General features: G+C 44.5%; 1 protein-coding gene across 1 annotated transcript; it reads right to left on the reverse strand.

Moving 5' to 3' along the window:
* Positions 1–2,799: 2,799 nt before the first annotated feature.
* LOC143404284 (PRAME family member 12-like) lies at positions 2,800–5,438 on the reverse strand. The gene is made up of 3 exons (XM_076862512.1): positions 5,152–5,438; positions 4,193–4,774; positions 2,800–3,373 (listed from the first exon to the last, which is right to left on the reverse strand). Exons 1-3 carry the CDS (start codon positions 5,436–5,438, stop codon positions 2,800–2,802), a joined length of 1,443 nt encoding a protein of 480 aa, XP_076718627.1.
* Between the last annotated feature and the right edge of the window lie 8,407 nt (positions 5,439–13,845).

Here is a 13,845-nt window from a genome sequence, read left to right on the forward strand (position 1 = left end):
CAGAGCAAACTTTCTTCTCAACAGCACAGACACATTCTCCATTTATTCTAAAAATAAATCTCCATAAATTTAATAAGAATGGAATCCATAGCAGGGGGAACACCTAGACAGTTACAAAGCATGGGAATTCTTCAGCATGTTCCCCAACAACCAATGGGTCATTGAAGAAATCAAAACATTGTCATGTATGTAAGAAATAAGAAAAATAAATAAAAATAAAAAGAAAGTGTAAAATGCCTGCAGAACAATGAAAAGGGCCACACAAGATATTCAAACTTGGGGATACAGCAAAAGCATTTCTAACTGGGAAGTCCTCAGCAAGAAACAGCTTCATTAGGAAAATAGATCTCGAATAAATTGCCCAATATTGCATCTCAAGGAACTGGAAAAAATAAGGATGGGTCATGCCCCAGTTAGTAAATTTGGGAGAAGTAATAAAATCATAAAGCTTCTCAAGTAGCTGGGATCCCAGGCATGTGCCACTGCAACCTGCTTTTCATACTTGTTTGTTATTGTTTTGGCGACCTGGCAGTGAACCCAAGGGCACCACATCAGTGAGTCCCAACTCTGGGTAGGATTTTGAAACAGGGTCTCACAAACGTACTTACAACCTCACTAAAATACTGAGGCTGGCATTGAATTCACCATCCTCCTGCCTCACATCCTGACCTGCTAGAACTACAGCTGAGCACCACCAAGCCAGCTTTTCCAGTTGTTTTTGGAAGAGAATCTTTCAGGACATCAATTTGGCCCACCTGTCCAGACCAATTAAAGAATGCATCCCATTGCTTTCATGTGGGTTATAGTTCTTTCTTTTCGAATATTTCTAACAGATAACCAGCTCTATTCCAATTAAACCTTCCCAATGTGGTCACATCATTTTTGGATTTATTTATTTGTTTACTTATTTCTGTGATGCCTTGGATGGAACCCAGGCCCTTTCACATGCTAGCAAGTGATCCACCACTGAGAAATGTCCCCAGCTCCCTGAGTTAGCTTTGATGAAGTTCACTCATTTCTCTAGAATAGCATGGTTTCTGGGCTTTCTAAATTGTGGAGATAAAATTGGCCAGTGTTCCAGAAAAGGCTGTAGAGTCTTTGGATAGAGGTGCACAAAGGACTCTGCATCTTTCAGAGGCCAAAGAGTGAAACCCAGGCCCCACTTCCTGACCCGGCCACCCTTACAAACCAGGTTCTGTTTGTTATGACATCCTACAGTTGTGTGCTCACTCACAGCACAAATAGACCTAGATTCAAATGATGAGAAACTCAAATAGAGGTGCATACTTTATCCCCAGGCATCTGAGAAAAGAAAGTGCCCTCAAGATCCTTCCAGTGTTCAAGGGGTCTGGAGGTACCAGAGTATCTTCAAGTACCTTTTTAGTCATGATAACTCTTAAAGAACACATGATGACAGATCTCATTATGCAGACCTTCCTTAACTTTATTTGATCCTTGAATCCAACAAAATAAATGCCATTCAGAACCTTCTGCCTGCCTCACATGTGCAAGCTAGACTTAGAGCCCGAGAAAAGGAAATATCATAAAGAGGTAGCAAGGCACAAAGATCACTCTGTGGGTGACAGAGAGGCAAGCTGTGCTTGGCCCAGACTCTGCGGCCAGTTCCAAGAGTGAGCTGCAGTCTGCTGAAACATCAAAGTGGATTCCAGTTCACTATGTGTAAAGAATTATTCAAGCCATAATTTAAACACATCCACAGGCAGCTTTAGAATACCTCAAATGAAGACTGGGTGGAGCTTGTTCTCATCCTTGGATGAGAAACTAAGGCTAAGGTCGCTGCACAACCCCATCAGCCCAGTCCTCAGTGGAGGAAAGTGTTAGAGGAAGACCTCTCAGTTATGTGCTACCCGCTACCCACCACCTGTGCTTGTAATTGATTCAGTTTCATTTTGAAATATTTACAAGTGTTATCTACCTATATGATTCTACTATTTTGCTGAAAGGGAATTTTGGTACCTTCAAGGGGCACCAAAGTTTTAACTGTGGACAGACTACCTAGCTGGATGACAGGCAAGTTTTGGTGAGGCCCAGAGGCTCTGATCAACATGCAGCATGGACACCACCTGTAGCACTGGGAGTGGGACAATGGGGCCTTTCTTATGCACAGATGCCCTTGCCCAGCACACCCAGAGACCAGGACCTGAGGTTTCTGGGTCTACATGAAGACCCAGAAAGAAGAACCAGCATTGAATGTCTGGGTGGCACTGAGATCCACTGAGAAGAGGTTTTCTTGCAATGGCTCATGTTCAATGCCTACATAGAATGTTCCAATCCACCTGTGTGAACCTGCATGTGTTAAGCCACAGAGTAGCCACACATAATGACCAGATTTCAGTTAGACACCATGACTTCCTGGGGCTAAACCTCATTGTTTACTAAGTACCCCATGCCTTCTTTCTCCATCAGCACCTGGAGAATCCGAAGGTTTCATTAGAAAGCCAGGTAAATCCAGTGCAGAGGATGTTACAAGATTAACCTTGAGATTCTGTTCATTTCTGAAGAAATGGGCAAGCCATGAAAGAAAGTAGCATCTTCCTCTGCCCATCAAGCCTGAATCCCATTCTAGAAATCCAGGTCCATGTATGTCTCTATAGACACATGTTCTGAAGGTCCTATCCTTGGAGGTCTTCCCTCCCATGGAGCCCCCTGCTGTACTTTCCTTCCCCATCCACACTTCAGGCAATGTCTGAAATGGTGGGCTCTGTGTTCCCTCTAAGTGACCTTAAATCCTGCTTATACCTCGAATTGCCTAGCAGTACACTTTTAAAGCACACCCAACTAGGCAGCTGTTGGACAGGAGCAGTGAATGAGGCCCTGATTATACATGAACTTGGAGCCACAACGACGACAGGGAACAGTACAGAACACAAGGATGTTTGGCTGCCTAAAGTCCCTCACTATTGCTGTCAGCTCAGCACAGAGTTGGGAACATCTCCCTGGATGGATGGTACCCTGGGCATCATAGCTCTCCAGAGGGGCAGGATACAGCTCTACGCTCAACTGGCTCAGCCTGGCAGTGTGAAGCAGCAGGTTCCTCAGGGTTGACATAGAGAGGCGGTTCCCATGGAAGCTCAAGATCACAAGCTGGGAGCAGCAGCTCAGGGCAGGCAGGAGGGCCTGGAGCTGGGAGTCAGCGATCCCGCAAGCTTCCAGGTTCAGGCTGTTCAGGGTGGTTGCAGTGCTGTGCAGCAGGATTTTGAGGGGCTCCAGACTGAAATCGGTCAGTTTGATGCCCCTCAGTTCCAGGTGTCTGAGCTGTCTTGCGTTTGGATATCGTGAAAGGTATTTCCAGTCAGAATCTGACAGTGGGCAGTTGGTTATTGAGAGGGTCTCCAGGGGGGTCTTCAGGTGCCTAAAAAAAACCAGACAGTTAGTTCTGAGGAGCAATGTCAAGGAGGGAGAAGACATATTTGCCCAAACCCAAAGCCACCCTGGTGATCTGACAATGGTCCACACTTAGGATGCTGCCTTTTGCAGAATCTGGTAATTCACATCACCCCATGTCAGGGTGAGCCTTTCACCACATCTCCTGTGAACAGATGAGTCCACATCTCTGTGTCCCCTCCTCACTGCCAGACAGAAATTCACAAGTCTGGCCACAGGTGGTCATGGGGAGTCATGTATGAAGGACAAATTTGGGCAGGATGTAACAAAATCCACTGGGGTTAACCCTCTGAGAGGCTCACACCCTATATCCAAAGCAAGGTTTCCAGCTCTGCTCCTGACCCTTACACCCAGGATCACTACTTGGAGTTCAGAAAAGCCTTTGCCAGGTGGGTATAGAGGCAGGTCCTCTGCTCCCAGCTGGGGAGCACAGAGCTTCCCTGTTGACAGGTGTCAGTGTGGGGGCTTCCCTCCTTCCAAGCCCTCTTCTCTACCTGCTTTCCACCACCTTTGCTGGACAGTCCACCCATGGAGGGAACATCAATCCCATCCCTAGCTCCTGTCCCTCTCAACTGCATTCCCAGCATGATGGCACTACCTGACTCTGGACCCTCATTTAGGAGTCTGCTCCAACACATGTTATGCGAACTAGCTTCAGGATCCAATAGGAAAAAAAGGATGTGTTATTTACCTTCCAGTGTCTTATTAACCATGAGAGTGTCAGTGGCTGATTGGTGCAAATTTCCTATAACTGGTCTGCAGAGGATGCTCACCCCCCCTTACTCACCTCAGCACCTGTTCCAGATGGCCCTCGAGGAGGAAGACAGCATTGGCACAGAACTTCTGCAGGCAGTCTATCCTGAGGAACTGCGAGGTTAGCTGGGCAAGCAGCTGTTCCTGCTCCTCTGGGGAGGTGTAGGCAGGCACATAGACCTGGGAAACAAGCAGCTTCCTCAGGTTCCTCATCTGGCCCAAGAAAGGAGCAAAAGCAGCCAAGGTGGACGGCGCCCAGGCGCAGTGCACTTCCACCTTCTGGACAGAGTCCAGCTGCAGCAGTCTCAGGAACTTCCTGGTGTGACCGGTGGGTTTCCCAATGATCTCTAGCCTATTGCAACACAGGTGCAGCCTGTGCCTTCTCTGTCTGACCCACATGAACAAGTGTGTCAGGAATTCATCCAGAGGTCTTTTACTGAGGCTCAAGTCTATGACTACCTTGAAGGGTGGCTTAGCTGCCATTGCTAGACCAAGTTTCGATGTTCGATTCTTCTTAATATCCTCTGGTGAGCAGGCATCAAACACAGCTCCAGACCACATCCTCCAGAAGTTCTGGGGAACATTCCGCAAATCCAGCACCTGCAGTTTCCACCTCCTGCAGGGACGACAGCAGAGTCTCAGCCCTGAGGCTCCTTCCTTCACCTCTCAGCTGCTGCTCCCTGTTCCACCTCTTTTTTCTATCTCACTTTTCTCCATCCACTTCCCTCCAATCCAGCCTGGTGACCCCATTTGTATAGACTGAGGCAGGGGCAGGTACAGCCTCCTTCATGGGTCACCAGAGCTGCCACAAGCATGTCCACATCTGGAAGCCTTTTCCAGATGGGGCTTAGCATGGCCAAGGCCTCTCCACCCCTCCTTGCTCGCAGCACAGGAAGGCTGTGGTGCACAATTCAGCACCCACTCTCCCTGCCTATACCCATCCCTTCCCTGCACCGAGGGTGCTCCCTTCCAGGCCACCTAGGTCCCCCTCACCTGGGGTGATCCTGGTGAGCAAGCAGCATGTCCAGCCCTTCCAGGGCCACTCGGATCATCTCAAACTGTGGCTTCCTCATCAGGGCCCCCAGGGGAAGGCAGGTGAAGGGCCAGGCCTGCACCATTTTCTTCAGGACCTCAGTGTGTCCTCTGCTGAAGGCCTCCACAAAGAGTGGTGGGAAGAGCTCTATGGGCAGTTCCTCCAGATCCAGGACATCCCTGGACTTGTCGCTCAGCAGGCTGATCCCTGCCAGCTCCAGCAGCGTGGGTGGGGACTGGATGCTCATCCTGGGGAGTCTGAATGAAGAAAAATCCTGGAAAATGATCCAGGGAAAAGGTCACTATCCCACCCATTTCCAACCTCTGGTAAGGGGGTACTGGGAAGTCTATAAGCACACCTCACCATTATGGGGGAAAGTTTTGGATTATTATTTTGTCCTTTTAAAAGGGGAATTGGAGAGTCATGTGACCTAAACATTAGGCTCCTCGATTCAACAACTAAATGGCTGGAAATAGACTTGCCCTCATATGGATGACTTTCGTTTTAATTTTCTAAAAAATGCGCATTTATAAAGCATGTGCCCATATTATAAAACACTTGGAAATTACAACAGAGTCTCATGGATATCTGTTACACATGTGAGATTCTGCCATCTTAGGGGGATGTTGAAGAGAACAAACAGATCAGAACAGAGTCTGTGAACTGTTTTATAAGATCATTTGAAGCTTTTATTTTAATTTGTTTAAACAAATTATAAAAGTACAAAACCACATAGGCCATACAGTATACTCTTTTGGGACTGATATTGGCGACTGAATTTAGGACACTCAACCACTGAGCCACTTCCCTAACCCTACTTTGTATTTGAGATGGAGACAGGGTCTTACTAATTTGTGTAGCATTTGGTGTTCTGAGGCTGTTTTTGGACTCTAGTCCTCCTGCCTCCTCAACCTCTTAAATTGGTGGGATTATTGGTGTGTGCCACCACACCCAGCAAAAGAGTATAATTTATAGGCACACAATATAATATTTCCATCATCAAAAAATAGAATTGCAATCAATTAGAATGAAATAGAAATCCAATCTCCTTGGTGAAGAAAGTGGCTGGGGCTCGAACTGGGCTTGATCCTCAGCAGCACATAAAAATTAATAAATAGTGACCTGGGGATATACCTCTGTTATCAGAGTGCTGGCTTCACGTGTAAAAGGCCCTGGGTTCAATCACCATGCAACCAAATAAATACATACATAAATAAATAAATTATATTGTTCATATAAACCTTAAAAAACAAAAATTAAGCAAATCAATAAAAGTTGGGCGTGGAGCCTACACCCCTAATCCCAGGGGCTCTGGAGACTGACATAGGAAGATGAAGGGATCAAAGCCAGCCTCAGCAAGAGCAGGTGCTAAGCAATTCAGTGATACCCTGTTTAAAAAAAAAAATACAAAACAGGGCTGGAGATGTGACTCAGTGGTAGAGTGCTCCTGAGTTCAATACCAGGTACAAAAAAAAAAAAAAAAGGAATTTGAAAGTGACATAAACCAAAATGGAAATCCTAATATTCAGCATAAAGACAAAACCACACTGAGAGGCAAATTGAAGACTTAAGTTGGTTCATGAGAAAAGACAGGAACAAAATTGTCCCTGAATCCACACAGGTGAGGAGGGAAGGCACTGTTCCTTAGGCCAGTGAGGGACTTACGGGATCTGGCCAGGTGTGCAGGTGTTCTGAGCTTCAGCAGGTCAGGATGTGTCTCCTTAGGCTTCAAGACTCTTGTGCTTCTCTTCTGGCTCTGCAGAAGCTTTTATGGAACTCTCTGGCCACGCCCCCACCTCCATCTGATTGATCAGCATCCAATCAGAAAGCAGTATGTGATCACCTTCCCCAGTCTCCACCCACTTAATCATGAAGGCATTTTTTTCCTTGCATTAGTTCATTGAATCTGATGGTCATGCAAGAGCGCAGGATCGGATCGGGGAGATATGAGAGTCAGCGATTTCTTTGTTAATGCACTCCCCACCACGCACTCAATTTTGTCCATATGTGACCCTCCTGTTTCTACTGTGAGACATAAAAGTATTTAATCCCTAATGTAAGAAAAACATTACTGGAAAATTCCTTTCTACAGGGATCTTTGCCATATCAAAATTATGTGAAAAAAAATAATTTTCAAAAACAGTTTGAAAATTCCAGAGAGAAAACAGCTTTTTGAAGACAGTAGTTTCATCCACAAAGATTACAGAATGGAAACCTTGTTTCCAACAGTCACACAAGTGTCAACTTAACTTGCAGCAAATCTGAGCACACTAAGAGAGGTAGAGCACCCAGGAGGGTAGAATCAGTCTTCTAGACTTAGGGCAAGATTTCTTCTGTCTCTTTGTACTGGGGATGAAACACATTGGCTCTCTTTCACAGAGCCACATCCCCATCCCTTTTTATTTTTTTTTTCCTTTTATTTGGAGGCAGAGTCTCACTAAATTGCTTAGGTCCTCCCTAGTTGCTGAGGCTGGCCTCCAAATTGCCATCCCCCTTCCTGAGTCTCAACTCAAGTCTCCTGAGTTGCTGTGATTACAGGCACTGGCCACCATGCCCCATGAGACTTGGAAAAGTTTAAAAGCCACTGAGGGTGGAAGCAGTGGGCAACTTGGGATGTTGGAGAGAAAGACACAGGGTTGGACAGCAGGTGTCCTTGACTTCAGGGAGGCCACCAATTAGAGAGCCTTCCTTCAGGATCAGGGATTTTTCTCCCAAAAAACCTTGGCCACAGGCACTTTCCAAGGCCTTTAGCCTGGGAGAAGAACAGAAGCAAAGGAAAATTTTAAGAGTCTGAGTAAAATGAAATTCTAAAATTGAGGAAGGAGAGACAGAAAGAGATGGAATTCTTGGATGAGCCATGTGAGGTGAGCACTTCCAGGGAACATGTAGAAGGAATGGTTTGATGGGTGGCGGTTAGACAATTGCATTTCTGTTTTTTCGGTCTGTCTTTGTTATAGTCAGCTTTATGGTGCTGTGACTAAAAGACCCAAGGACAACAACTACAGAGGAGGAAATGTTTATTTGGGTTGCTTGGTTTCAGCGGCCTCTATCCAGACATAACACCTCCAAGTTGAGAATGAATATCATGCCAGAAGCATGTTGCAGAGTGAAGAGGCTCACATTACCAGAAAGCAGAGAGAGAGAGAGAGAGAGAGAGAGAGAGAGAGAGAGAGAGATAGGGCCACTTGCAGAAAAAAACTCTACACCCATATTCACACCCCAAAGATCAGCTTCCTCTAGCCACAGCCCACCTGCCCCCATTATCTCCCAGTTAATCCCACCAGGGATTAATTCACTGGCTAGGTTAAGGCTATACACCAATCATTTCTCCTCTAAAAACATTGTTACATGTGAGCTGTTGGGAGACACAGCATCTAAACCGTGATGGTCTTTTGGGGTATCTTGTTGGAAAATATCCCTGCTCAAATCACATAATCATATGTTAGTTGGATAATTACAATTGGCTAAGGTTATATTTGGTTTCTGTTCATGTAATAACTTGCCACAAATGAAACACATTTAATTTCATGTGTGTGTGTGCAGCTATATAGGATTAAGGCTACATCCAACACTGTCTCTGGTTTTTATGCTCTACAATATTTGAAATCTACTCTTTGATTTAATTTTAAGTTTCTCTGGAATTTGTCTGTCACCAGCTGAAAGGGTGACTTCATGCCACAGCCCTGACTTCTCTTATTACCCCTGACTTGGTGCACAAGGCAGGTCAAAATGAGAATCCACCTAAGTCACAACAGACAGTGGCTCTCCAAAGGACAAGTGTGCTCAAATATAATAGGGCAGGAATGCAGCACCCCCAAAGAAAGATGAGTCAGAGCCCCATCCAGGAGGCAAAGGGAGACAGGGTGTCAAAGGCAGCTTTGAATGAATTATCACTGGCTCCACAGATTCAGTACCAAGGGTGGCCTCAGTTCAAGGACAATAGGTGGTGACTGGCCAGGTGTCCTGTTAGAAAACATGGGGGGAGGTGAGGGTTTGGGTGGATTTTATGCACAGCTGAGGTTGGGGCTGACTTGTTTGTGATAGTTCCTGCCATCAGCCAGGGCTGCTCAGTGACCTTCTCTTCACAGCACCCTGCTTGCCCTTCATCAGGATTTGACACAGTGATTGCCTGTTAATTTGAGACCCATTTATGTTTCCCCCTCGGGATGAAGATTTTTTTCTCTGGATGAATCACATAATGGTTAGGGTTTGATTCTATCTCAGTGCCAGGATGGACTTTTCCTGGTTGGTCCAGTTCCCATTGGAGGGAATAAATAGATGCCTAGGAATCAATGTTGAAACTCATTGAGCCACATTTGAACCACAAGGTGGGTTTGGAGGGAGTGGCTCTGAGTCCCTCCACCAGGAAATCACTGTTAAATTCAATTTTGCCTATTCATTAGGCCTTGGGTATCTAATCTCCAAGCTCAGGCCTTTACTGTTCTATGAAGAGTTTGATTTTTGCAGAAATTTTATGAGTACAGGTGATCATTTTTAAAAAATATTTAGGCCCTGAATTTATGTATTTTTATTTTTTGACACTGGGGATTGAACCCAGGAGAGCTTTACCATTGAGCTACATCCTCAGCTTTTTTTTTTTTTTTCATTTTTATTAATTAATTATTTAGTTAATTAAATTTTTCATGTATTCAGTTTGGGTACCAAGGTTTGAACCCAGGGGAACTACAACACTGAGCTACATCTGGAGTCCATTTTTTTAAGTTTTTTTTTTTTTTTTTTTTTTTGAGACAGGTTCTCACTATATTACTGATACAGGCCTTGAATTTGAGATCCTTCTACCTTAGCCTGCTAAATAGATGGTGTTATGGGGAGTCCCTCCAGAAAGCACTCTAAGTCTGAATTTCAAATCAAAATAGAGCTTTCCTTACATTACTAGGGACTGTCACCCACCAAAGAGACTCAAGCTCTGTGAGAGAACAGCAGCTTCCTGGTCCATCCAAAGACAATATAATCACAAATCCACAACTCAGTGACTCGCTTATTTTCATGTAATCTAGCCAATCATAGAAATTAAAACATTAATAAGTGGGACCTCTGGTCTCTAGGTTGGATCTAAATTTTCCAGTCAATAAGCCAGCACATTAGCCTTGCAGTTCAGTTGAGCATGTTCCTGGGTTAAAGCAGGTGCTAGACAGTCACATTCTAAATTTGAGTGGGGGTCTTGGGATGAGAAGTAGATGAGAATCTACTTTAAAGTCATGTAGACCCACGATAGCATTTAAACCCAGGATATAGCTCTCCATGACCACCAGTGCATCCTGAGTAGGGTACAATTTGTGAGGTACAAAATATAGAATTGCAATTTTTTAAAATAAGAAAACAGCTGTCATTTCACTTTCTCACAAACAGCTCTTATAACAGTTTTTCATAGGATGCAGCAAAATGGAGTCTCAGGCCTACCTATGAGAGTTCTTGCTTTATAATTGTCTTATCTCACGTTTCAAGATTTTATATTCATCATCTGTATTTTTTACTAATCTGGAACCCATAAATGACAAACTTATTGATTGTATTTATCACTTCACACCACAGCAGATGGAATTAAAAGTGTGCACCTCCACACCCTGTTTTGAATTCCAATTTTGAGAAGATAGATCATTTGCCTACCATGCATGAGGCCCTGAGTTTGAACCCTAGCAACGATAAAATAGAAATGAAAATATGAATACATAGATAGATAGATAGATGAGAGACCTCTGTTCAAGTAAACTTATTAGTGGTTTTTTTCTTCTTAATCAATTAATCTGATTTTAGTTATATTCAGGGCAGAAATTGAAATGATACTCTTTTTTTTTTAAAGAGAGAGAGAGAGAAAATTTTTAATATTGATTTTTTTTTTGTTTTTCGGCAGACACAACATCTTTATTTGTATGTGATGCTGAGGGACATGTGCATGCCAGGTGAGCACACTACTGCTTGAGCCACATCCCCAGCCCAAATGATAACTATTGATGATAAACATTTAGAATCATCATGGTTAAAAATCTGTTGGGAATTTATGATAACCAATTATTAACAAGGTGATGTGATTGGCATACATTTTAATATAGTGTACAGAATTATGTCTGAAAACATGAGATTTTTTATTAATTTCTGCCATTTTAAAGCAAATATTAATAAAATATCCAAATAAATATAACTTGAAAAAGTTATGACATATTTGACAGGACTTCTCATATCAAATTAGGCTAATTGCCTTAATGTCTCTCTTCTAAAAATCTCTTGAGCAAATATGGAGTTCTCTAGAACATCCCAATGTTATCTCAAAGTCCTCTTACCCTCACCCTTACCTTAGGACCATCCCCTATTCTGTTGGCCAGTGCCTTCCCATGACCTGCTTCTGAGGTGGACATTTCCAGTCCTTCTATCACCTCACACCACGAGCCCATTCACATCTGTCTCAAAACCTCCTCCATTTTCTGCCCAATCACAACACCTGCTCTCCCTCCTTGCTGATGCTGTCCCTCTCTTTGCAGAGCAGACTTGATCCCAGAAGATTTTTTCATCCCTCTGGGGATTTAAGCTGCTTTGGACCTTGGCCTGAGGGCCAGGACAATGACCACACACCTTCTTCCATTCACCTAGGGCTCTTCTTCTTTATCCACACACAGGTTCCTTTGGGGAAGTGACTCTACCCTTATCCTCCCCTCCTCCTCACAAGTCTACCCCGTAGAGATGGCAGTGACAAGTCTCCTCTTGAGACACAGAAGTTAACTTAGATCTTGGCCCAGCACCAAGATTCTAGACTTTCCCATCCCTTTGCTTTGGCAAGTTCACTCTGAGTCTTGGTTCACAGATGGCTCCCCCTTCCTTCAGGAGGGAATTCACGGGGAAGCGTAGACAATAGTCTTTCTAGCCTCGGTTGTGTAAAAGCCTCCACTCCCAATATCAGCAGGCTGAACTTGTTGCCCTCATCAGAGCCTTTGCTTTGGTAAAGGGAGCCTCCCTCATTGTCTACACTCCCTTGAATTACATTTACATTGGGGCTAAACTCCTCCCTTGGCTCTTCCTTTGTCACAGGCCCTCCCAAAGAAGCCACTCAAAATCTCCCCTTTGAGCTTCTATATAGTCAGCCCACCTCCCTGCTTCCTGCCTCTGATTCTCCACTACCCCTTGCTCCTCATCTTTTCTGGCCCCTTCTTGCATACACTAGGATCCCTCTTTGGCAACACAGGGATGTTATTCTGGCAAAGCCGATTCTGCCTCTTCTCTTTCTTCCACTCTGTCTTCTGGTGACCTGGTACTTTTACCATCCCCAATAAGCTCCTCTTCTCCTCTGAATTCTCTGCAAAATGGACTGGACCCTATTGGGTCATTCTTAACACTTGCGAGGTGGCCCACCTTGAGGGCATCCCATATCAAGTTTCTAACCCCCACTTAAAACAGTCCTCTCTGCCCTCTTATACACTGAGATGCACAGGCCCTCTCAACTGCATCTCTCCAAGGTTGAAACCCCAATCTTCCTTTGGTCTCTGAGGACCACGAGGACACTGCAGAACCATGAGTGCCATCTCCCCTTTTTTCATTTTTGCACTCCTCCCTCACTCTGCACTCACCTCCCAGAGGTGCTACCACCAGTGATTACCATTCCAGTATCCATGGGACTTACAGCAACTTACTCAACCATACTAGCCATACAATGGCAGCTTGATTCTTTAGCTGCTGTGGCTCTGCAGAATCCAAGGGGCCTTGACGCTTTTATGGCCAAGAAAGGTGGATTTATCTGAACCTACAGAAGGAATGCTACTAACATGTCAATCAATCTGGTAAAGGACAAGATAAAACAACTCCAACAAGACCTTGAACATAGGAAAACACAGCTCTCCTCTGCTAAATGAATACTAATCCCTCACCAAAACTGGGCCACCTGGGACAGCATTCCACTACCACTAAACCTCCCCCATTGTCCCAATGATTCAAACACTGCCCCTTCCCAGCAGGAAGCCCTTAGAGAAGATTGACCTACATTTCTGTTCCCTATGGGGCCCAACACAAAACAAAAAAGAGGGAATATAAGGTCCTTGCTTAGTACCTGAATGGCCCTCTTAACTGACAGCTGCCATCTCAGGAAAAAGCTTCACTTTCCCACCCAAGGGTGTTTCTGAGAAAGGCTCACCACCCCCTCATAACAAGCCAACCCTTAACCACCAGCACTTGGACCCACTCAGCTCTGATTCCTGAGCCTCCCCCATAAAAGATCCACAACTCAAGCCTGTTTTGCCCTCTCTCTATAGAGAGATGGCCTTTTCTTGTCAAGTCTGAAAAATAAACTCCTTTATGTATCTCTGCCTGGTCTCCATCTTTCACTTGTAACTTACACTTCAATCTCTTCCATTAGGTTGTATTTACTGAATTGAAAAAGACTAGAAATATGGTTCAGTGGTTAACAATCCCTGGGTTCATGCCTGGTGCCAAAAAAAGAAAAAGAAAAAAGTAAAAAGTGACTTGTGGCTGGGGATGTGGCTCAAGCGGTAGCACACTCACCTGGCATGCATGGGGCACTGGGTTCAATCCTCAGTACCACATAAAAATAAAATAAAGATGTTGTGTCCACCAAAAACTAAAAAATAAATATTAAAAAATTCTCTCTCCTCTCTCTCTCTCTCTCTCTCTCTCTTTCTCTCTCTCTCTTA

The sequence above is a fragment of the Callospermophilus lateralis genome, chromosome 7 (genome assembly GCF_048772815.1).
Source record: "Callospermophilus lateralis isolate mCalLat2 chromosome 7, mCalLat2.hap1, whole genome shotgun sequence".
NCBI classification, from domain to species: Eukaryota; Metazoa; Chordata; class Mammalia; order Rodentia; family Sciuridae; genus Callospermophilus; species Callospermophilus lateralis.